This window comes from Kryptolebias marmoratus, linkage group LG4 (assembly GCF_001649575.2).
Source record: "Kryptolebias marmoratus isolate JLee-2015 linkage group LG4, ASM164957v2, whole genome shotgun sequence".
Taxonomy (NCBI): Eukaryota; Metazoa; Chordata; class Actinopteri; order Cyprinodontiformes; family Rivulidae; genus Kryptolebias; species Kryptolebias marmoratus.
This window is the reverse complement of record NC_051433.1, coordinates 6,938,882-6,965,433: the sequence shown is the minus strand read 5'-3', so window position 1 is coordinate 6,965,433 and position 26,552 is coordinate 6,938,882. Positions and strand designations below refer to the sequence as shown.

General features: G+C 37.3%; 1 protein-coding gene across 3 annotated transcripts in view; it reads left to right on the top strand.

Moving 5' to 3' along the window:
* The window catches only part of slc12a5a (solute carrier family 12 member 5a), a 135,989-nt gene that overhangs the window by 24,240 nt on the left and 85,197 nt on the right, over positions 1–26,552 (top strand). The window contains exon 1 of one of the 3 annotated variants that reach the window (XM_017408680.3): positions 24,454–24,771. The exons of the other annotated variants lie outside the window; for them this stretch is intronic. Coding sequence (XP_017264169.1) covers positions 24,717–24,771 — 55 coding nt within the window. The 5' untranslated portion in view covers positions 24,454–24,716. Of the gene's footprint in view, positions 1–24,453; positions 24,772–26,552 lie in introns of those variants that run through there. 3 annotated transcript variants of the gene reach the window in all.

Below are 26,552 nucleotides of genomic sequence, written 5' to 3'. Positions count from 1 at the left end.
GCATTTGGTAAATTACATTAGGGAGGATTGGTTCAAGAGACAGTGGGTTGTAAATGTAATTGCTAGAATGGTGCAAACACATAGACGGGACTAACATGCATTCATTTGTTTGTAAAGAATTTCAGCTTTTTTTGTTCAGTCATACAAGGTCTGATTTATTAGTAACCATTTTCCAGAAGTGCAGCTGAACTCAGATTGCTCCCCAGACAAAAATCGGATCATGGTCAGCTTTAGAGCTGTCAATAAAAATCCGATTACTCACAAAGCCAACCCTGCAATTTTGGATTGAATGTCAAATGTTTCATCATGTTGGATGCCATCAAACATGATCAGAGCCAGCATAAATCACCGCTGTCTGAAAAAGATAAAAATGAAAATCCCTAAACTCATGCTTACATGAAAGATGCGTCCCCCTGAACATGTCCCGTCACTATTCCGCCAGTCGAACGACAGCCACAAAAAAATGAGGTAAACACTGCAGCAAATGTGTGCCATGTTATTTACACATGTGACGCACAGGATTAAACGGTGAGTAAGATGAGGAAAAGAGAGAAACAGACAGGCTAGCGAAGCTCGCTACTTGCCACATTGGGAAGGAGTGACGTTGCCATGGCAACCAGCAGCCCTCGATTGGTATTTGGAGCAGCGAGTGGAATTACTGCGGAGGATTTGATGTTCGGTACACATCTGGGGTCAGCTAATATGCTACTACAATCAGCCACTCCTTTTTGCTTGGTAGCCATCGTACTTCCAATCCCTTGTTTGGGACACAGCGGTTGGCACCGAAGCTGCCGGAGATAAAAGCTCTCACAGAGTGCCAGATTAACCAACAGTTCTGTTCATCGTGACAGATGTTGGTGCTGCAGCAGGCAGTGTCAGGCTGGCAGACGAGAACTGAGCATGTGTCGTTCTGGTTTGAATAGCACCTTTTACTGGCTCCGTGTAAATCTTTATTTATTTATTTTTATTTTACCCTTGTTTAGCCTTTTTCAGGTTGCAGCATTTCAAATGTATCATTAAAAACAATAACACTAAGTGTAACAAACTAACCAACATATTTCTATATTGCATTGGGTCATTTTAAACTATGTTTTCATCTCCAAGTATTTGCAGCTAATACTTTGCTTTTTTGGTCAATAAATTTCAGTCTCAGACTTGGACATCCACAAATTATTGGTACTTATTTACCACAGAAAACATTAAAAACTTTACTGTAGATTCTGAAATATTTATTAAAACAACCATTTTATCAATTCCAATGAAATGATCTGTTAACCAGTAATTTTCCCCAAATTTTCCTAATGTTCAGAGAACAAAAAGAGGCAATTTAAATGTATATTAATTTTTATTAATTTTTGATAGGCAGGCATTCATTTTAACTTCAAACTATGCATGTGATTGGTTACATTTAAGCTTGTGATAAGCTGCTGACCCCCTTTTCAGTTAAAATAAATGTACGATTGCCTAAGTGTATGTCAACAAGTCTGATCAAAAAAGCAATTAAAGAAAGAGAAGAAATGTTAAAGTATTTAACAAATGATAGTGCTGGATGTGTTCACCTGGGTTTTGTCTGCTAGTTAGGGTAAATCAGGTAGAGCAGCAGGACTTGTTTTTTATACTTCTGACCTAATGCTGGAATGTTTTAGCAATGTTGATCGAATAAAAACTAAAACTGTTGTGAAATAGCAAATTAAAATACAATTAGTTAAATTGCTTATTCTTTGTAGCCATTCGGTGGAGGGCAACACTAAAGAAAAAACCATGAAAGATTTTTATATTTTTCTTGATGCTGCAGGCATTGCATTACTCTTTTTGGTTAAAGATTTTGATCCCTTTTTTAATTCCCTCTAAAATTACAAATAAGTTAAGTCTGTTGTCTTCCTAATACAATGTTTCCCTTGGGATTTTAAATACATTTGCATAAATTAAAAATCTTGTTCTCTCCAGCATCAGAGCTGAAAGCCTACTTTGATTTGCGCTCTAGAAAGGAAAAAAAAATCCAGAAATACCAAACCAACAGGTCCAAGGGACATCAGAGTCACAAATAAAACCAAACATGAACTTACCTGCATGTCAGAAATATTGGACCATCAAACGTGTGACTAGGTCTAATAATATTTATCTTTTTCTCTTGATTCCATCTGCTTTAAATGTGTTTGTGTAGCTTTTTTTGGTTCTGGTAACATTTAAAAAGCTCTGAAAAAAGTAACAACAGCCTACTGATAAATAACTCGAGTTAGACTGTAAATGAGGGAGAATGAAGGACGTCCTCGTTCTTTGTATCTTTAAACATTTGTTAACCTTCAGTACTTTTTTGAGTCACCGCAAAACAGACTACTTTATAATTTGGTTCTAATTTAAATTTACATAATGTCTGTTCAGCTACGTCAAAAAAAAAAAAAGAGAAGAACTAAAAACTCTGACACTCAATGTTAAAAAACTTTGTGTTTTTAAAATCACATCCGGTGTATCCTTGTCTTCAACAGCTGCCACGAAGTTGGAAACATTTACTCCGCCCTCATGTGGTTCATTAAACAAGATTCATTTATTAGTGTAATGACTTTTTTCTGTGCAGGCCATGCTTCGCTAAACAGGACTTCAATTAAACACATTCCAAAATTATAAAGCAAAGACACATTTCCTTCTCACCCTTCGTTCCTTCACTGGTTTAAACATTTAACTGTAGCCATCTTCAGTCTTTTTTTTAAGATAATAAAAGTGCGAAAACAGTTCAGTGACACAAGCCTTGCTTTTTTTAAATATTTCAATGCATGTTTCACCTTTTCCAGGAAAGTAAAGCACTTTCTGTTTATTTTTAGCCTTCGGTTGTGGATCTGCACCACTTTGACATGTTTTCTCAGATGTTCTGCCCTTTCATGCATACTCAAATGTTTGTTTTGTTCACAAAAGGAAACACGCAGAATGTACATTTATTGTTAGAATTTTTGTAAGCTTTAAGATTTTTTTTTTTCTTCGGAGAATGAGAAGTAAGAGGAACTTGATTTTTTTTTCAATAGCAAGTCAGTTTTGGATAAAGATGGACAAAATCCCTGTCTGGAATTCATCTTTAAGGACCTTGTAATCTCAGTAAAGATGATGCAACAGAGATGAATTCACTCTGCAGCACCAAACATACATTTAAAACCATCTTTCACAAGTCATGGCTTAAATATGTGATTACTGTGCTCCACTTTCATAGATTTGTACACTATGGTACCAAAAGCTGTCTACCTCACAGAATTGAAAAAGCAATTAGCAGTGCATTATGGGTAATCTGAGAGATTGTCAATCAAAACGGCAGACATGATTTGTCTACCTTTTCAGAGAGATAGAATAAATCATCATTGTTTGCTTGTGTTATCACGAGACAGGGTGATTAGTTTAGAACTGAGTGGCTTCAACATCTCCCCCATCATTTTTGTAAACTGAACAGGGTAAACAAACTCATTCAGCGACATAATGCTTGTGGCAATCAATTTTCCTCAAGTAAAGCTCAAACAATGCACTGCTGCTGCTGCTAGCACTCAATAAGGAGCTTTCTATGAAACACACTGTCATTGTAAAATCTGACGTGGATTATGTTCCCCCATTTTAAGCACTTTTTTTTACTTTACCTTTTTCAGTAGCTTTAAACAAAACAAAAAAAACAACAAAAAAAAGGTGATAAAAATATAGGCTTCACGTCAGGATTGTGTAACTACCAATCTTGTAACGAGCTACTTATTTTTGTCATATTTCTTTGTATGCACTATTTTTGTCTTTAATATGACCACTATTGTAAGGTAGGACATTTAGAAGAACAAAAAATAAATAAAATTTATGATTGCTGCCTGTTGAGTTTATTTGATCAAATGTACCTGTATAGATGTACAAAGTGTCTAAGACAGATCCTCGGGGATCCAGTGCAGTTCTACCCAGTGTGAATATTTGATATAGAGAAAGAGCTAACTGCATATCCTTGTCTCTCTGTGGATGTAGTGGGGATAAAAGCTGCATATTTCCACTCATGCTTCTCTAAAACCCAAATGGTTTTGTAATGCTCTCTGTTCTGTGGTCTCACATGAGTTAGGCATGCTTTGACATCTGCAAGATTAAAGTACAGACTGTATTATATAAACAAACATAAGTAAAGACAACATAATTTGTCACTGTAGACACTAGATGGCTAATAAGAAAGTAATATACCTGTAATTAATTACATTTTGATCTAAGCAAACCCATGCTCCTTTCCTCTCCACGCTCCACTCCTCCCCCCTCATCCTCTGTGTATTATTCATCATAGAGAAGTCCTGCCCTGCTTCCCCGGGCTATTTTTACCCAGCATGGCCGTCACATTAACTGAGAGCCCCAATCCCCTGCTGCTCCCAACAACAAGCCTCCCTCCATCTGGATCATGGATTACATCCCTTTTTCTCTGCCGTCTCTCTTGCTCACTTTACCTCTGAGTCCACATCCCCTGCCTCGCTATTAGCATCCCTTCATCTTTAATTTCATCTCAACTTCTGTTTCTTCACCATGCTGCTAACTCTCCTGCACTCCTCTCTTACTTATGTATTTCAATCATGCATTGTAGTGTTCCCCAGTCCCCCGGGAGTACTGACAACGCATCACTTCAGAGCACAGTCATAGCCTGCTGAGCTGGTGCAACAGCATGACTGACCTACCCAGCTGCACGAATGCATCTCTGTCTGAGCAATGCAGTTTCTTTACTTATGCTAAGCCGCCGTGACGCTGACTTTAAGTATTAAAGTACCACTTGCATATGTGCAAATTGGTGTGCAGAAGTGACAGGAAGCATGAGAGCACCACTGAGCTAATGAATCCCAAAAATAGGAAAATAAGATGTTTGTGCTTTTTGTGGTTTATCCCATTAAAGACCAAAAACACTCAATGGCTTATCACAGTGCAAATTCTGCAGACAGTAATAATTAATTTGCATCTATGTGTTTATATTATTGCAATTTGCGGAAAAGCATCCAAATCACAAGCAGGGGAAGTTTTTTTTGTTAGGTGATATAAATATCTATCAAGTTGTTTAATGCACAGCGTGTAGGATCTGAGTCAGATGTGCAAAGGTGAGAAAGCAGCGACAAGATCAGCTTCTCTCTCAAACTCTCTGTGCAGTGCAGTCATTTATACATTTGTTGTCCACAATATTACAACCATGATTTTACAGCATAGTGGTTATCTTCCAAAGAATTCAGTTATTTCCACTGTTCATTGTATTTGGACTTAACAAATCTAAGCAAACTTTGCTGACCTCATATGAGGTCGGTTTTATTGGTGAACAGTGATCAACAACTGATGTCTTTGACCAAAGTGGTGTAGACATATTGATCTTAGAATATTCATTCATGGTTGGCAGAAATCTCATTAGGATGTTTGTTTTCTTAAAGAGGACAAGTAGATACTGATTTGTAGTGTCGTAGGATTCACTGAGACATAAGTTCAGAAGATATACCAGACTCTACCACCCCTTTTCCTGGCTTTCAGTTTATAAAGGCACCCGTAGACTGCAGACAGAGTGGCAAAAGTAAAGCAAGAAGATGAGGTAGTAAGCTGAAAACAATGTTTCATTTAAATTTATGAGCTTACGGAACATAACCATCTTCTTGTAATCTATGTAAACAATTTTTTCTTATTATTTTGGAAATTTGTAAACCTTTTGATGATGCATAGATTTTTACAACAGTCCTTGAAGACATTTTAATATAAACGCAATCCTGGGGCACAAAGTCATTTCATTTTCAATGAGTGCTTTATTTCTCATCAAATCAACAGGGCCTGTTCATGGCTGGTAGTTCTGTTTCAGTCTTACAAAACACTTAGAGACAATAAGGTGCTGCTTCTGTTCAGTCTTCTACTTCAACCGTTTTGTTTATTTCCTCATTCGAGTACATTGGCCCTGAAGGCAGCAAAGTTAATATTTAATAAGACCCACTATGTGACATTGTCTCTGCATCAATAGGAGCTCAGAACAATCTCTGAGCTATTTGTGCTATTTCAGAACCCTCGCAGAACCAAACAATGTAATATTTATTTATTATTTATGTATTCAGTCAAGATAGTGATGTAGACAGCAATATTAGTCAAACTGGGAAAACCTTTTGAAATAGAGGACTGCTTCAGAATACCTTAAAATGTCAAGTGCCAGAAAAACTTTGGAGTTTTATAGAGTTAGAAATGAAAAAGGTGCAGTTTTTAATTACATCACACCTGTATATTGTAAAAAAAACACCCCTGCAGTATGTGATAGACATTAACATAACAAGGTAGGGGCTCTTGGGGCTGATGTGTTTTTCCTCATACCTCTTCTTGTGTTGCAGCAGGTTGTTTTTTTTTTTTTTTTGCTGCTTCCCCAGTCAGTCTCTGTCATCTTCCCCTGACAAAATGACCAGATATTATCCGCTCTGTATCCTTTATTGAGCCCCCTCCCCTTTCTCTCTTCCACTAACTTCTACCCTGATGTCCTTTCTACCTTCCTTAACACTTCACATCAGCTTAGCTTCACTTGAGTTGGCTCCTCCACTTGTTCTGTCACATCAGCCTGTTGCCTCAAACCTCGAACCAAACTCCCCCTCTCCGCTGACTCAGCAGCTGTGTTTCGAGGTTGTACCAGTTTATGTGTCAGGTGGGAACAGGTGACACCGCAGGGCACAAGCTGACCTCACTGTGTCACTTTCACTACAGTTCACGTCAAGTTTGTTTGAGACACTGCCTTTCTCCTTGAGGCTCCTTTAAAGCTGGTGTGAGCTGCATGGGCAAACAGGAAACACTTGCTGGAGGCAGAAAATTCCTTCAGTGGGATTTAGGAATGTTAATTTAGCCTTTAGTAGCATAATAAAAAGCAATGACAGATCATTTCCAATTAAGTTATGTTGAATATATTGATCTAATAAAAAAAAACATACTAGACTTGTTTTATTCATTTTCAAATAAAAATCCAAAATATTAGTGGAAGTTCAGACACACTGATTTATGAGTGAAATAAAAGGTGCAGAATTACATTTACTGCTTGGACCTTTATCTTTCACTTATCATCAGTATTTGGCAGATGAAACTTAAAGACAACCAAGTAAATACACAGACATAATACACACATTTTTCTCTCAGTTATCAGTCAAATTTGAACCAGACTGAAAACACATTTATGTGGGAGTCAAATTATTTTCTCAAAGAATATTTACACCCTGTAGATACTGCATTTTTGTAAAACTTTGGTGATATATTAGCTTTTTTTTCTGTGAATATATACTTAAAAAATGTTTTTTTATTTGTACACCTATATAATTTCAATAATAATAATTATTATTATTTATTATAATAATATTTCACATCAGTATATCCACCTATCTTGCCGGCTGCTGTATATGCAAACAAAACCAAATAAACTGCCACTCTATCCCAAATCCCCTTTTTGCTCTGCAACAAGGACATTCTGATTTTAGGGACAGTGCCTTGCGATCAGCATTAGGATAAACCGAAGCTTTTTAAAACCTCTTAATATCTTGAAGCCCTGCTTGGCTACAGTAGACAGCTCATTAGTTTGCTCACCACAGGGGAGATTTAAAGAATCAACATCGCAGTACCATTGAAATCCTTGGATTTATTCTTTGTTTTTTGTTTTTTTCTCGCTGTGCTGAATAGTGCTGGTACAAAGACATACTCAGCTGAAAAGGGCAGCCATATCCAACTGTTTGAGTTACCTGTAGCCTTTGGGAGTATTGATTGTTGATGCTAGACAACAGCTTTACAGTAAGTTTCTGGTTAAGTCTGTCGCCAAAAGCAAGCATTCTCTTTTTCTCCCAGAATTAAGGGTACGTTTAATCAGTTATGTCTAGATAGATAGATAGATAGATAGATAGATAGATAGATAGATAGATAGATAGATAGACAGACAGACAGACAGACAGACAGACAGACAGACAGACCGACCGACCAGATCAATTGTGACTTACTATCCTCATAAAACACTTGTACTCTCAAAACATTAGACTTATCTTATTATCACTACAGAAAATATTAGTCTGTAGGTTCATGAATTGATTAACAGGAAATTAATGGAAATAATTTAGTTTTTCAAATGTCAAAAATTTCATAGCTCCAGATTCTGAAATTAGCTTCTGAAATGCAAAACCAAAAATGTTGGTGAAATTAAAAAAGACAACTCTGAAATACTTCATTAGACAAACTATGGACGTTTCAGGCAAAAGGGCAAAGGAGAGCAAACCAAATCCATACTGGATAAAAAATTGCAGAACAAAAATATGAAGCAGGGAAACAGAAAAACTGTCAATGAAAGAAACTTTTAATTTGTTTCATTCTGGATACATTCATGCCATCAAAGTCCAAGAGGATAAATTTCCATAATAATTACTTTCTCCTGGTTGAAGTTGCTGTGAATGAAATTAAATTTAACTTTAATGTGAGACACAGCACATACATGTAAACGGCATGTTCCATTTTTGCAGCACCTCTGCCATTTTATTTAACCGGCCGGTAAAACAAGCTTGTGGGCAGATGATGTCGCCCGAAGATACAACACTGTTGTACTTCTGGTTTTCTAATCTTCAAATCTTCACTCTAAATTACAAACTCAGAGAAGTAGAACCAGAGAAATTCCTTCTCCTCAGTTCTGGATGTCCAATAACTCTGAGGCGACTGGTTAAGACACACTGGAGATGGATTGTATGTGTACGTGTGTGTGAGTGTGTGTGAATAACACTCTTCCAAAGACGCCAGAGCCAATCACCAGAAGGGAATTTAGTGCCTCTCAGCTTCCTGCACCAGTGGGCAGATAAGATTATAGCATTTAGATTCAGGAGCAGACATTCTCTCGCTTTAAGCTGGCTAGATCTACAGCTGGGTGGTAAGAACTTGAACGTCACCATATTGACGACACGCTGCAGCGTTTTTGCTTTAATTTGTGGATGCACTTACTCAGAATCACTGTACAACACAAAACTCCTCACTGTCTTTGATTCCAATCAAACTTTACTTCTGCATTTTATACAATTTGCTGCTTATTGCATTGGAATAAGCACTGTATTAACTGTTCTTTTCAAAGTGTTTCTGGTCTCAGTAGAGCCTCAGGCTATTGATATTCTATTGATGACGGATGAAGGAGCAGAGTTTTCTGCTAGATCTCAAATTTAAGACCCGTTGAGCTGACATTGCATTAATTTTCATAACTTTGATTCACAGAATAAAACTCCTTGCACTGTATGAACTTTGTCAATTCACTTATAAGAAAAGCTCAATAACATTTACTTCTTCACCTCTTTGGGCCACCCCACACCCACACCTTTACGTCTAACCCCTTATGTTTGTGTCCTGTAGCATCTTAAAAGCTTTGCGGAAATATGAACCTAAACTGTGAGGAATCATGCTGACAAACTGTCATAAATATGAGTTCATGCTCAGTCCTGCAAATTTGATATAACAGTACAAGTGTTTCTTCACTCCAAAGGCATGCTATAACCTGAAATTATCCACCACTTTCATATAGTTGTAATTCTATCAGGAACGAGCTGAGCTGTAATCTTATTATCTGTGGTTAACAGAGTTGGAGTTGGAGGGCCTTCAGTACTGATGGGGATCTCCACGGGGCAGATTACCTCTGCATTATCCACTCAGAACAGGACATTATCACCTATCACAAGACAGAGGTGTCAATTGATCCAATCAGACTGTCCCTGTAGTGATGCGGGCCACTCCCATTGTCAGTTAATTACAGAGAAGATGAGACGCGTGACGTCGGCGGATACAGCCTGCTGGTCTTTTACTGCTGCGTGTTTCTCCAAAGATGGAATAATGTGGTTTAAAAAGTGCTACAGGTTCGCTGCTCATCTAGTGTTATGTTGTTTTTGTTGAAAATAATTAATAGAGTTACTCTTTGGATCCAAAGAGACAAAGTATCTGTAGTTCAAATAAAACAAAAATGGTTTTGCAGCTTACCTGCTCTAATTTACCACTTGTCTGAATATCCAGTGTACATTGCCTACTTAATAAAAGAACAGTCAATTATTGATCGAGTTTTTGTCTTGTTTTAAAATATTTTTAGCCTGTCTCTTGGCTGTATCATAAGGTTAGAGCAGTGGTTCCCAAAGTTTTCACCTTCTGACCCACAAAAATAAGACTTTCAGAGACTTGTGACCCCAAATATTGCTTACTGAAGTACTAAAATATTGCTGCTTATTCAGTGTTGTGCTTACAGCTGCTCCCTTCTGCAAAGGTTGCCACAGTGAACAAACTCGTATGAAAGATTTGACAATTGTTTTACATCAGATGCCCTTCCTGACACAACCTGGGCTCGTACTTGTAGCCTCAGGATTATAAGACTGTGGCACTGACCACTGAGCTACTGCTGAGCCAATAAACAGGGTATAATGACAAGGAAAACTGCCTTAACATTCATATGACCTTTTTGTTCACTTATGAGTTTTATCTCTTGTGGCAATAATTGAAAACATATGCAATCAGCAATCTTTTTTATTACTTGAGATTATCTTAAGATGCTGCTGTTTGGGAATCACTGTGTTAGAGGCTAATGTTAGCTGATAAATCATTTCTATAATCATAATACTGCTAAGATGTCTCAGTCGTACTGTGGCTTGTTTCATCTTCAGGCTGAATAGCAACGTTTCATTTTTGTTTTATTAAAAAGGCCTCATCGCTTAGTCTAAACTGTAAATATTTTAGCACTGCATTGTCAAATAGTTTGTTCATGTTACTGAGGATATGAAGTCTTTGCTGCATAAGAACTGACAGTACTTGTAAATTATTTGACCTTTGCATGGGTTATTTTAAAATCAGTGCTAAAGTTTAGCATATAGCAAAAGTCGATCTTTAATCCATTGTTTTGTCTGCATGTTTTTAGGAGCTACTAAGCCATTAACAATGTTTACTTATTCAAAATAATTGCAATTATCCAACTCAGTGGATTTGTTCAATAGCATTGTCACAATCAAGTACCAAATATTTCAGCTGTCTATTCCAGGAAAATCTCAGTAGAGATAAAAGAAGTGGAAATTTGTCAATTTCTTCTTCTCTTGGGAGGTGTTTTGAGTATATTTGCCAACTGTTTTTTCCCTTCCTTTTTAAATTCACTTTGGGAAATATGTGAATTTGTCTTAAAAGGCTACTTTAGTCTCAGCACACTGACTGTCAGGACTGACAAAACAATTCTAATATTAAAATCATCAATAACCATTTTCATCTGCTTCATCTCTTCTCATGACTAAGACTTGTTAAGTCTTTGCTTTATTTCAGTGTGACTGTCAGCATTGTTTACAGTTCTGAGTACCTGTGAAATGAATCAACATCATTTTGCAACTTTAGTTCCCAGGTGACAGAGTTCTGCTCAGAACTATGCTTTCAATGATTTCTGTAACTTTAACAGTTTTAAAGGCAAAACACAAAGCACTTTGTTCTAACTACTTATCCTCTGCCTAACTGTTTGTTGCCTTGACTGCTCTTGAGTATTTTTGGAAGAAATGTCAGCGTGGTGCAGACGAGAATATAAGTGCACTGTAGCAGAACGGACAGAAATAGAAACAAGGGTCAATGTGGTATGAAATTTACATCAGATTGCTTAACACTGGAATTGTAATGAGTCAACTTTTCATGGGGAACACGTCTGATGAGGTGTTAAGCGCATAAAATGAATGAAAGAATGTGAAGGTTTAAAGGCTAAACTTGTGTAATATATTATTTAAAACCTTTTATGAAAGAAATGCATTCTAATTTGGTCTAAAGGGAGAAAAGTTAAATTGTGATTCTGGTATCTTGTGTTGCATTTTCTCACTTTACTTTGTTTTAGTAATAAAACATGTTCTGTCTCAGTCGTTGACCTGTTTCTGGATGCCCCATACGTTCATACAGCTGCACAGGAAAGGAGCAGGAGAGCGATGGTCTTTTTAAAACTCACCAGATTCAGATTTTATATCCTGTGGCCTCTTAGGAGAAGCAGTACTAAATGTTTACCGAAGCATTAGTCTTACATTTATATAAGCTAAAATAAAATCTTCATCTCCTTTTTTATTTGAAGATACCTTTAAGGTATATAGCACATATTTACATGTAACTGTTGAACCTCTTATTGCCATTAGTAGTAATTTCATAACTCTATATTTACTCATTAAACAAACATTTTTTTTTTGTAAGGAAAGCTCTATTTGTTAAGTTTAATGTTGTCTTTGACATGTTGCTGTACTTTAAGAAAACAATACTTCCTGGTAGATCATGATACCGTCTCATTTCTAAATGTTATAGTTAACACAGTGTTGTTAAGAATAGATTAAGTGGTACACATTTGTTACATGTTTAACGAAAAGCATCAAATTAGACCCTTTTGATTTGTAATTAGTATTGGTCTAATTGTGCCTTCAGCAATCAGTGCTTAACCCTTCAAACACTAGATGGGTGTGCTCTCAGTTTAGATTAAACCAAATCTGTGTGTCAATATGCACATCAAGTCTCTGGTGCATTTAAATAATATACAGCCATCATCAATATTTCCTTGTTCTAAACGTTGAGCCTTTTTTCTGTGATTATTAGCCAGTCGTTAATAGACACACCTGGTATTAGGTTGAAATGTCTAATCATTACACCCATTTTCCAGCTGCCATTCTCACCACACTAACTGACTTCTGTGGTGGAAGAGATTCGATTTTTTTTTCCTTTCTTAACGACTCACGTGAAACCAATATACTCGGCTGATTTTAATGTCATTTTCAGTTTACAGCGATGTGCATCTATGCTTTGTGTTGTGCTGGGGTTTAAGCAGCAAACCTCTACTTGCCCTTCTGTAGCCTTGGATTGCAATAAAAGGCATTTTATGGTAACTGGATCAAGTGTTCGCCAGATGGGAAATTGATGTTTTATGTAATCTTGTAAGATAAAAAATTTCTAGAAGAAGGCAAGATAAAAATTATAATACCCACTGGAACAGGTACCAGAAAGCATGACCACATCACCCCAGATTTAGCAAATTTACACTGGCTGCCTGTTCATTTTCATATTGATTTTAAGATTATTTTACTCCCTTTAAAAATTTTAAATGCGTTGGCACCCCGTTATTTAACTGAACTTCTTGACCTTTATAACACCTGAAGAACACCATCCTCCAGCTTGATGCTCTTAGTTCAGCCAACGGTTAAATTAAAGTGCAGGGAGGGATCCCCCTTCCTCCAAACTCTGGAACAACCTGCCCCTTGATATTTGTGCTGCAGAGTCTATAAATCCAACCTGAAAACTCATTTTCTACATTGGCTTTTAATTCAAGTTCAGTTTGAGTCTCATCAGAGCTTTCATGTTCTAGTGTGTCCTTTTATTAGCTGGTTTATACCTTGTTTTATTGTACGTGTTGGTTCTTATGAGTGATTTTACTGAATTTATTTTATTGATGGTTTGTCCTGTTTCTTTTGAACCTGCTTGTAAAGCATTTTGGTCAACTTTGCTGTTTTTAAATGTACTATATAAATTAACATTGACTCTTGACTTGTGACTTGTGACTACTAAAATCAAAAATCAGAGTGGACAACTATATAAAATAAATAAATAAAAAGTTTTCAGTTTTCAACCATAAGAACTGGTAGACTCAGAATGTGGCTCAACAACCAAGGATTTAGACTGAACATTAGGTTGTTCTTAATTTTAACAGCTAATTGACCAGAGATCCATTCAAAATGGAGACTAGTGTATTTTATTGTATTTATTGATGTATTTAAAGCACTACCAACCACATTTCAATGCTATAAAAACCTTAAAACCCACACACCCTTAAGCCTACAATGACCCTTTAAAACCTATTTTAGTACTGCAGGCAGAGCAGTGTTACATAACAGAGCTAAATTCCCACATAACTCAAGATATGTATATCTGTATGTGTGTATTTATATATATATATATGTGTATATATATGTATATATATTATCCAATTTTTTCCAGAACATTTTTTTTTTAATTTTCATGCTCTCTGAATTTAAACCAAATCAGCAGCTAAAGCTATATTTTATTTCATTTGAACCAATTTACCAAACACAGCTTCCAGCTCCTTACTAAACATGATCCTCGATGTGTTTCTGTGACGACTGAACTAAACATTGATTTGTGTTACACTGGATAAACCGCCCCCTTATCTTTTCAGTCAAGCATCTCCTCTCTGACTTAAACAGATGTTCTTTGCTCTAAAGCAGCTTACTGTACAAGAGCAGCTGCCTAAAAAAAAGTAATAAAAAAATCTTTAGTATGTTTCTCCAAGAGAAGGAAGCACTGATGTTCTTGACATGATGCACTGCCATACTGGAACATTTTAATTTTTCTCACTAAACCACAATTAGGTCATTTCATTAGCTTGATGAACACAAGTATTCTTTGGTGATTAAATAAATGTCACAAATGTGGGTCAAGTGTAGGCAAATCACTTTTCACCACTAAAAGATTTTTTTTTATCTTTTAATTTTGACCAATTTCACATGAATTGCCTTGGCTTCTCCTTGATTAGCTGAAGTTTGTGGACAGTTTTCATACAATCGAGTGCCTTTGTGTCCCATTTGGGACGACTGCGATGTGTTCACCATTTTAGGAAACCTGGAAGACGTAGAAGGATGTATGGAAATGAGCCCCTCTTTCTTTCTGTTCTCATTCAGGCCAGTGCTCCCCACTCATCTTCTTCATCTTCTTCTCTCACTTCATTTCTCTCTCTCTGTTGCTACATCTTTTTTCTTTGGAGAAAAGAAAACTAGGTCAGATCTTCCTTCCTCCTGCTCCTGCTCCTCCTCCTCCTCCTCCTTGGTGGCATAAGAGAAATAGATTTAAAAAAAGAAAAAAAAAGGGATGCTGGTGAAACTATGGAAAGGTGGCAGCCCAACTGCTGGTAATTTTTTCTACACTCAAACTAAAAGCACTTCAAAATACAGTATATCTCTGCTCACATAGTATCCTAACCACTATTGTGCACTTTTCCTTTGAGTGTGCGTCTCGCTGCCGCTTTTCATCTCGCTACATTTTTATCTAACATTTCAGCGTGGACTTTCTTCAACCACAGCTCAATAGTTCTGTCAGGTTCACCTTTTTAATGTGGGAAGATGTCAGAATCTCTCCTCCGTTTCTCACACACTGATATCCTGCAGTCTTCAACAACAAGGAATCTTTGCCTTTTCATTTTCATCTATTAATGATTGAATATTTTACATTATTAATTAACATTCAGGCGAACACAATGAGGTGCCCTCTATTATTTGCAATTCTTTTGGCTGATATTGTTATGCAAAATATAAAAACAGCACAAAATTTACAATTACATATGAGTTAAAAAAGCAAAAATAACTTAAATGTATACAGACTAGAAGCACTCAAAAGCTGTAAACCTTCATCAAGGCCATAGGGTCAGTAAAGAGTTGTAGGACCCAGATTGTGATCTAGCTCGCTACCAAATTTGAGTCAATTGTTTCTTGTGACAACCCCAACATTTCCTGAAAATTTAATCAAAATCAGTTTGTTCATTTCTAAGTAACCTTTCTAACAGACAACTGACACCACCGACAACATAACCGCCTTGTCAGAGGTAATAAATGATTTATAGCCGAGTCATTTATGAGTGTTGTCATAGGCAAAATGAAGGAGGAAACGAGAAGAACATGGTCGACATTGTTGCATCTCAAGAAGCTGTTAGAGTTATTAGTCAGATGGGGAGATGATAATTGATTTTAAATCAAATGCAGGTGTCGTTCTTGAAGAAGATCCAAACATACTGAAGGATTGGTGTTTTTTTTCCCTAATAGCTGCACTTTTAATGGATCTGTGTGCAGATGATGTGAAACTGACGTAATAAACAAGAAGAAGAGGTAAACTGAGGTTATTCTTACAAAGTATTCATACTTCTCCACTTGATTATGTTTCTTAAAAATATTACATAACAATAACTGACTACTCTTCCTGTGGTTGTATGTTAAACCCCAGTTAATTTAGGATCATATATTGTGTTAGATCAGTATATCTGAAGGGATGTGATGATTACATTATTCAGTATTTATTAAACTTTATATAAGTGAAGTGTATTGGTGCTGTAAGGTAAGCAAAAAAATAGCTGTACTATTCTGACAGAAAATATGAGGAATGAGAAATTGTATAATTTTGTTTCACTTGTTTTATCACATCACACCAGACTCCAATTAATTGTCAAAGTTTTAAAACATAATTTTCTTTGCGCTAGATTTAAAAAGTTGGTTTAGCAAATTAATCAAGGTAGCTACACATATTATTAATTAGAGATTAGTATGAGCTTGGAAAAATAAAAAAATAGCTCTTCAAATGTAAAAAAATACAAAAGAGTTTGCATTATACAACAATTCTCTATTTAAAAAAAACGTGCATCACAACAGAAATGTTGCTAACATGTTACAGTAATTCTGACAAACAGTATCAGTTCTTGTTAATAATGCAAACAGGATCAATAAAAAAAACATTAGTTTTATCAGAGATACATCTGGGAAAACACCTAAAATATTTCAAAACGTTTATCAAAACTCATATGCTCAGCTTCTATATTTTATATCAGGCTCGAACACAAATATTTGCATTATTGTTTGAACCAGATGATACTGATAACATATGTTTCATGTAGCGTCTATTGATTCTTTTTATTTATGTACTTACTTTTTAAGAGGAACTAAAAACAAAAGTGAAAGGATTATGCTATTAGAAAGACAACAATCTAAGGTTGGCCAGCGAGCCTCATCAGATAAACAAAAGCCCAGGTGTGTCGTGTCGGAGCATCTCTGAACAGCTTTGATCTCCTCCTTCTTCCTGCCGAGGCTACAAGAATCGCCCTCACGCCTTAATGTCTGCCTCACAATCAAAGCCCTGTCAGATGCGGCGGCTCATCCCTCAGGACTGCCCCGGCTATTCTCAGATTAATTACTTGACAGGCCCTCTGAGAGCCAACAGCTTCTGCTTGGCCTGCAGGTTTCAACATGGCAAACCTCGGACACCTTCTAAATGCAAACTCTGCTGCAAATAACATATTTCCCATCAACTAGATTTAAACTTAATCAAATTCTGTTGTCTCGTTTTTAAGTTTTTAACTAATAAGCAACATGATATTGTAGTCAGAGTAATGTAGTTATTTGATTTTGAATACATCTATAATTATATTTGCTTCAAAGAATAAGATTCTAATGATGGGTTGAATTTATTAAAGATAATTTGCACAGTGGGGGTTAACTCTAGATTTATTTGTGCTATAAAATAATGGACACAGCACAATAAATCTGACCAGAACATCCATTAAGATCCCCAGCTCACTGTAAATGACTTCCCAGGAGGCCAGGGCTCCTTTCAAGACGTAGTGCAATTTTTCTAAAGTCCAACCATCTCAACATAATTTCGTACAAGTGAACCTTATTGTGCATGCAAACACAGATGTTTGTGTTTGTCGCCAGGTTTGCCATCAGAGGATATTTGATTGTTTCTCAAGCAAAGTCTGATCAGATTAACAGGTGAGACTGAGAGGACACATCTGAAATCCAATCAAGCTGTATTCTCCAGGTTTGTCACAGTGCCTCTGTAATCATGCTTCATGGCAATCAGGTCCGCATTATTGCAGAAATTTAAATATTTTCAGATTTTATTTCTAAAAATGGCTCTGACTGAAAAACAGACTGCATTATTCATGACAATGCTGCTTCAATTAAAGTTATTTCAGGCATCATGCGGTGAAGATTCGACTTATACACTGTTCTGTTTTTTCTTCAATACATTTATTATATGAATGTAAAAAATAAAAAAAGTCCAAATAAACCCAAGAATATCTCTTTGTGAGAGGCTGTTGTAACACTTTCTTATGTTAGAATCAAATGGCGCCTTTGATGTGCTTGACAATAATACTCTCCGAGCCTTTTGTGGTCAAGATGTTTGACAGATAAAGAGACTCAGTGTATTGCAGCATCTAAGCATTAATACCTTTTTCTCACCCAAAATGTTTTTTTTCTTTTTTATTATTATTTTATTTTATTCTAGACATGGAGGAAATTCAAAAGAGGGGAGTATGAGGGTTGCTGTTCTACTTCATTCCTTCTAATGTTCCTTCTGGCTCTGCATTTTAAAAGCATTACAAAAGAACTGACTCTCAGCCCTCTTGAGAACTACCTCTGTAAGTTCTGTCTTTGTGCCTTTTGTTACGGCTCCACTTGAAGTTTAAGCTCCTGTCCACATCTTTTTTTTTCCTGCTGCCAAATCTTGCTGTAAAATGGTGCATGCCCTTGTCTGGAGGTGCTCAGACAGACAATAATGATCTGGCAGTAGGCCAACAAACCACAGGAGGAGTCGAGGCGTTGCCACTGATACTGCAGATTGGAGCTGGTTGTCCTTGCTTTATCTCATTCTATGAAAACTGGAGCAGCTTGAACATCATATCATTGTTGAGTAAAAAAATGTGTTGGACTGTATGGTTCTGGTGCCAAACGAAAAGGAACTGAATTGGGATGTTATTTTGCTGCAGAAGGTTCACAGAAAATTGCAGTGTCTATGTTTATTCTCCCCCCATTTCCCCCTCCAAAAAAAAAAAGCATTAGCTGCATTATGTAACCATTCCATCCTATTTATGTGTTTAGAAAGCCATCAGTAAGTTCGCTGGCTCATGCAGAGAAAGTCTGGGACACACATGGTCTCAGCAGACTCTTCTGAAAAGCGGACACAAAAGCCTGTTTAACGTCCCGAGAGGCTTTCCAGGCTCCCAAACTCGTACATGAGAAGGTGGAAGCATTCTGACTCAAAATCTGGACATAGCTTTTGAATCAGTAGAAGCTTTAGAAAGATGCCACCATTGATCATGAGATAGTGTGGCACATTATCAAGAATATTTTATGAGCAAACTCAAATTGGTTTTGCTTGTAGTTTTATCACTTTGAATGGTTTAAATCTTATTAAGATGGAGGCACTTTGCTGTTGTGAAAATTAGGACAACTCATTTGTTTGCAAAACATGCATGATTCTGTTTTGAGGTTTGTGAGAAAATGATTCTACTTGTTACCTAAGCTAACATTTTTCTCAGGTGTTAGGCTTTGGGGTGCTAGTTATTGCGGTGATAATGTTTTTGCCTGTGTGTGTGTGTGTGTGTATTCATTTGTCTGTATTGTATTGGACAAATTTTAATGAAAGTCTCAGAAAGATGGCCACCACAGCTTAGCAACCTTCTCAAACACCAAAGTGACTTTAATTCAATCAATCAGCAGATATTGAGCTAAAATTTGATGTGGTAGAAGCTGAGACTGATCCCCGACACATTCTCCAAGCATGTTAGCACATTGCTGCTAACTATTAAAGCCAGTTGTGTCTGTTAGCAAAAAAATCTCATAAACCACAGGATGGATCTTTTTTAAGATTTGATCAAAACGGCTACATCGCCATCCCCTCTCATTATAAGATGATTTTAGTTCAAATCTCTGGCATGAAAGATCACAGCAGTAAGGATTCGTTCAAGGAAAGCGAGGCGAACTAAAACTACTCTAATAACCTTAGTATGATTTAGTAGAGGAACGGAGCAGCAGAAGAACCAGTAGGATTCTGAAGCAGAACAAGATTATTTTTGTTAAAACGTTAAAATATAATTATAGATTTTTTAGTGAAAGATGCAATTCTGAAGCAGTCTTGTTTCCAGTATTTGTTCCGTTTAATTTAGTTTTTTTTGTGTTTGTACATGGCCACAGCCTTCATTTTCATTTCATTCTGTCTCTCTTTCTAATTTTAATCTTTTTAATGACGCATTCACTGACGGTCAGCACAGCATGGCCTCTACAGAAACATAATTCAGTTCATTTTGACCCTTATATGTCATCATTCAGAGTATTGTGCAAGTTTTAGATTTATTATTAGTAGGCAGAACAAACCTTGTAAAAGGGATTTTTTTTTTTTTTGTTAAACATGTTTCCTTGTCCAGCCTCTGCTTAGAGCCGAGTTTAAAGTTCATGACAATAAATGAGCCAATGATTATTGCTTAAACATGTTATATTAGCCTTTTGGTTTAAAGTAAAAACTCATTTTTTCTAATAATTTTCTCAATAGGGATTAATTTGTTAAAGTACTCCTGAGAAAGACACGACACAGGAACAGTAATTCACATCTGATTACCAGCTCACATGCATGTAATGAGGCACGGATAACAAGAACAACTTCAGGAAACTGACTCATACGTCTACTCTTTGATGTAAAAACAATCCTACTGTATCTATCAATATCCCATTAGCTTTCTTTGGGTGTCTTTATCACACTCTGCTAAAAAGGTCACAATCATGTACAAGCTTTGCGGTTACATTATTATGTCTTTTTATGGCATTGTGTGTTGACTGCATCCCCTCAAGAATATGTGCAGCTTCCCAGTTACGAGCAGGCACATAGAGGAAGGTGTCCAGATTTGTTTTAGTTGTACATAAATCTGCTGTTGTTTTACTGTATGCAGGTTGTACTTTTCTTCCCACCCTGTGCCCAAAAGGTTCCTTTGGCTAGTGCCTTATTGTTGTACGGGTTTGCTAATCCAATAACATGACTCTGTTATTAGACAAGATACTGATAAGCTGTCAGCAAGCCATGCCCATTAAGAAATAAGAGGGCCGTTAGATGCTTGACTGAGTCAGCTGTATGTGCACAGAATAATAGTCAGCGAAAGGTTGACTTGCAATAATTAGGCTTTCTGACTGCTTGAAGGGGTGAAAAAAGAGAAAACATTCAACTGTATTACAGTTTTCTCTTTAAATCCTGGATTTATGGCTGAATTGAACATCATTTGCAACCCTTAAGTATACAACAATAATGTCACAGTCTGCTTTGGTTAATAAAGTTATTGTTGCAGTACAATGAACTTATTTAAAGCACTCTTCAAACTAAGCATATTTAAGTCAGACTTACCAGATTAAATTGTCCTTGTTTGTAAATCCAGGCTGGAGAATCTGTCTGTAAGTGCTTTTAGTAATTTATTGACAGTTTAATGAGTTTGGCAAACTAGCTGTTGTTAACAGATGTTTTACAGTAATGACTGAATTTGTGGTCAATAGCTGCTCAGTCTTCACCATACCCACTAGCTGCACATGAAAAGTTTTGCACAGAGACTTCATCTATGAAGCCAAAGTTATGCATGCATCAATCTTTATATATGACACATTTCACCAGAATAGCAGATTTTGCAATCAGGCATGAAAACCTTAAACAGTAGCTCCACATCACTGAATATTCTTAATCATTATTGTTTCATATATATTATTATTATGCTTATCATTAGTTAATAGAAAATACCTTGAGCTACTTGAAGTTTTCTTAAAGTTTTACAGAAGTTTGTTACCAACTTATCTAACATTTTTTATATGAGCAGAAATGCCCTTTTAAGTTACCTGTTGCAATTTTTCTTTGTTCCGACTTCATCTCTTGTTTATCAGTAAACTTATTGCTGTTAAAAGCATGCAGAATCTAAACCTTTGTCCTGTTTATACACTTTTCCTGTTTCTCTGCTTCAGAATGTCTGCTATATGCACCCCCAGCTGAGCTGATAAACAATCTGTTCTTGTCTTTAAATGTGACAAAATGTTGCAAACTTTACCTGTTTGGTGTTTCGTATTCATTTAAAAAAACAATACTTGTTCTAGTGATGATATCTCCTCCTCAAAGTGGTTCTTGAATACTCAGATTCTTAATATATTCTTGTTTTCTGATCTCTTCAGGTGATACACATGACATCCTGCTACCCCACCTTGCTTTTCTTATGCTTCTGTAAATAAAACATAAATATGCTGTTTGTAATCAATATTTTACACACAGTTTGGCACAAAAAACACAACATTTATCATGTATTAGACAGTATTAGTTATGCCTTAAATAATGTTTAAACAAATATTTACATAAGTGATTGAAGCGTAAATGAGTTTAAATATTCTTGGCATGCAGCAGATGTCTTTGTTTGATTTTTCACTCAGTACACTTTCAAAATTGATTCTGTAAATGCAAATAAATTCACCGAGTTATGAAGGAGCTCTATTTCAAGGTCAGGGTTGCCAAACATGATGTAGCATTGCTCAACAGTGTTAAACAAAGAATTACTCAAATTTACAGTTGGCTCATTGCCCGTCTCGTGTCCCTCCTAATCAAAACATATTGCAGGGATTTGGCTGTCTTTTGATTAACATCAGCTTGTTTGGGGCAAAATGAATTTTCATCTGAGTCAGCCAACTCATATGGAAAATTAATCCGAGAGTAACAAAAACTTAGTTCATCCAGTAGATGCTTGCTGCTCAATCTATGACACAGAAATCCGTAGTGATAATATTTCCTCACATTCAGGGAAAATGCAAACAGCTGCAGCAAGGAAGCAGTGAAGCATTGCAGCAGCAGGGTAGGCAGCTCAAGGACCAAGAAGGCAAAAAGTTTCTTTTTTTTTTGTTGTTATCTGATATTACTTAAATGTAAATGCAAAAACGCTTAGTTTTTATGATCAAATGCAGTTTGTTTGTCCCTTTTTGATACAAATAAAAGGCCACCATTTGTTCAGTCACAGACATTTAGAGGTAATGCTAAAAATAAAATGAAAACAGATCCTTAAAGAACAAGAAACAATTAAAAAAAAAACATTTAACACAAACTAAAATTAACAGAGTTGCACCTAAAACCTGGAAGGAGAAGTTCTTCTAAAACTGTTAATTAGTGTCACTGTTTCATCGTTAGATCCTAGGAACATCTAACTGTTTAAACAACAGTATAAAAAATTTAAACAGAACTTTGTTCGTCCCATGATTTTGAAAAAGTCTCATTGTCAAATGCAAACTTTAAGCTGATAAAGTATCTTTAGTGTTTTACTCAATCTCATTCACACGCTTAATAAACATGCTGGAGGATTTAGAAGGCCTCCAAATATTGAAAGGGACTTAAAAGAAAAGAAAAAAAAGAGTTAGTCCCTTCTATTTACTTATTTTCTATATGTAACCTCTTTCAAACTGAATACAAGAATTAAACCGAATAATATCTTGCTAAGAAACAATATCTAGGTTTGGACCTAATGTCTTATCAGACTGATTTGAGCATTAAAATGTGAAAGAGATGATCCTTTTTCAGACAGATTGTAGAGGTCAGAGTTGTTTGAACTAAATGTCATTCACATACCCTGTCTTGGTCATCATTTTTACAATTTTATCAAAAGAAAATGAAGAAGCACTGCCTAAAGTAGGCTGTCTTTTTGCAATGTCAACAACTGAGAACAAGCTCTCAATATTAGTATTTGTGCTTTTGTTCCGGAAATTATTTTGTATTAATTAACAGTCAAAAAGAGCACACAGCTCAGAGTAGAAATGTATCATCAAGCTTCAAGGTATTGGTTCTTCGTTGAGCTAATTGTGCCCTGACACAACCAGTTTGGTTTGAGACACGGAGAACAAATTTATTCACAGGAGCTAAGGCTTTGGTTTTGTTTTCACATCTCTTTGCTTCTGTCTACTCTGTGCATTGGTGCTACCATGACTAAAACCAAGATTAATTGCTCTCATATTCCTAACATGGAACCACAACCACTGGAAGACACACAAAACAACACACACACGTGCCGTGTCTTTATGCTGCACACAATTTTGCTCACAGTACACGATGTACTAGATCAAAATTAATCTACATAGATAAAAATGAGGCTGTTCTCATTGACACTGAAGCTATAATGCTGTGTTTCCACCATACCACAGGCATGTCCTCTCAGCTGGACCCAAACATCTCTATGCTTTAAAGGTGGACGGATTGAGATAAAGATGCCGGTGAAACCAGTTGCTATAACCTCAATCCTGAGTCCCTGTCATGAGTGTGAGTGCGTGTGTGTGTGTATCTGAGCACTCGGCTCTCCACGTTTATCATAACTGCATACAGATGATGTTGATATGGCTTGTTTATTCTTGAAGGAAACAGAAGGTGTATTTGCATCTGACATTAAAGAGGCGGTGAGTGCAGTTGGTTATTACAAAGAAGACAGAAAGAGAAGCCGATGCACAAAGCACCTCTATAGACAGAACACATCAGAGCAACGAGGCTACCGCTTGCTCGCTCTTCAAACCTCAATTCTGCTTCTCCTCTTTGTCTGACAGCTCTTAGTGAAGATAGAAAGGCAGTGAGGAAGGGCAGAAAAGGTTGTAGAGGAAATCGCACTGCCGCTTCAATAAGCAATCAGTTCGGCAGCTACAATAACTGAGCTCATCATCTGAGCAAAAGAAAGTGAGTCTTTTTATAGTGTGTAAGATTGAAATCAGGAGTGAGAAAGGAAGGAAAAAAGGACATAGAAAAGGAAATTGGGAAAAAAGGGTGAGCAAGTGTGCAAATTTGAGGCGTTCCATCATCCACCAAACTCCTGCAGCCTTCCTCTTCCCTCCTCCCCTTCCTCTTCTTCCTCCTCCTCCTCCTCCTGAAGAGAGAGAGCAACAGCGAGAGTCACGCTTGCAAGCCAGAGAAGAGACGTCAAGAGGAGGACCTACGGAGGGGGGGGGAAAATCCTCTCTCTTCCTCTGCCTCTCTTTGTTGCATCCTACAGGCAGCAAGGAGCAAAGAGGAGTCGGGAGGATCCGGCTGGCATTTTTTTTCTGCGCTGCTTCCCTGCCATTCCTGTGGTTGTATCACAGTGCTTGGAGCGCAGGGAGAGCCGCTGAGAGCTCGATCGGTGACATCCCTCCTCAGCAGGAGAAGAGTACCGAAGATCAGCCAGGATGCTTAACAACCTGACCGACACAGAAGAGGGGGACGGGGGAGCGCAAAGCCAGGGTGAGTGATGGGATGTGTCATGTGGTCACTTGAACAAATCAGAAGATTTGCATAAATCGGGATGTTCACATGGTGATGCATGACATGCAGGGAGAGCAGCGCTCTGCCAACGCAACAGCATGAGGGAGAGTGTAAGATGTTGCACAAAAAAAGTGCACGAAGTAGGTTTACACGCACAACGTGATTAGACTAAAGAGCGCTGGTGTGTGTGTGTGAGCGTGAATGTTCGATTGTACAGTGGTTGGCCTGCTTGCCTCGGCTGCTGCTGCTCTTACTGCAAGGCTGTTGTGACAGGAATAGTAATGTGCTCACTCCAAACGACGGATTTTGAGCATAGGGGCATTACAGCTTAGTCCAGCGCATGCACAAAACACTCACTAATACGCACACTAATGAACACACACATGCACAAACCGTATAAAGCATTAAATTGCTCAGCCACCCATTAGATTGTTCATTCTCCATGGCAGCATAAATATTCCCACTACATATGGCAATCTTTGGACAGACTGTATGGGCATTTACACATGGACACACAACCACTCACAAATACTGATACTGAGCGACCACTGCTGCTAATCCCATCGTCCCCAGCTGTCAAAATCAGCCCTGCATCCAATCCGCTTCACTCGATCTCGCGTTCTCTGCAGGCTTTCAGCAGAGAACCTGTAGGCTGCTGGTTTGTGTGGATAATTGTGTTGTGTGTGACACCAGCACACACCTTCTCAGGCCCTGGAAAACATTAAACTTATTGTGACAAGCCCTGCACATAGCAGATCTGCATTGAATCATAAATGCAGCATAATTGGTAACTGAAGTGTGACTACAGTTTCTATATCACTGCCTCATTCAGAGTGAGAATAACGCTGCAGTCGAGGGTGTAGAAGTGTCAAAGCAACAGCGTCTCCTTAAGCTATCTGCTGCATGTAAATGATTGTTGTATCTGTGTACAGATTCCTCTTTTTTAAGAGCTTCGGCCATTGGCATCTTTTGGCTGTTCTCAAAATCGGTGTTGGCTACATTTTTCGTTTCTTTATCTCTCCCATTTTTTTCTGCACAAACCTTCCTGCTGTTGTCAGCCCAAAGCTCCAATGACTGCACTAAAAGACAAGTTGTGGATGAGAGAGTCACTATGCTGCTTCTTCTACCTGTGAGGGCTTTATGACAAAAATAGACCAGCACTGGAAACATGAATATTTAACTTAATGCGGGTGTCTCTTTTTATGTAAAAGGGATTACAATTATGCAATAATACCTATGGACTTTTAGATTTGGGAAGCATCAAGACCAAGTTACTGAACTTCAAATAAAACAGAAGGTATAAGAACGTTTGAGCTTTGCTGTGCCTGTGAGTTTCTTTGTGTTAGTGCCATTGGATGTCTAAGTGCAAGCTTCCAGGTGTGTGCTGAGTGGCGGTTTGATGCTGACACACATGCACACATTAAACTCATACTAATGTGCCGAGAAGTGTGTGTGTGTGTGTGGATGTGCTTGTAGCTCATCACCTCTGCAGCTATATATAGAAGTCATAAAGTCTAATTTGTCAGCCTGTCCCTTTGAATTTTGTTCTGGTCTAATGCATTGGTATAACCCATGTGTGCGCACTAAGCCGTGTTGGGACCTTTGGAAGGAGGAATTAGTGTCCCACACACCTTTTTTTTTATAAACATCTCTCAATCTCCCACCGTTTCCCTCCCTGTCAGTCTCTCCCCGTCTTTCTCTTTTGACACTCTGCAGTAGCAGCATATCTCAGAATAGGACCCCCCCCACCCCCCGCCCCC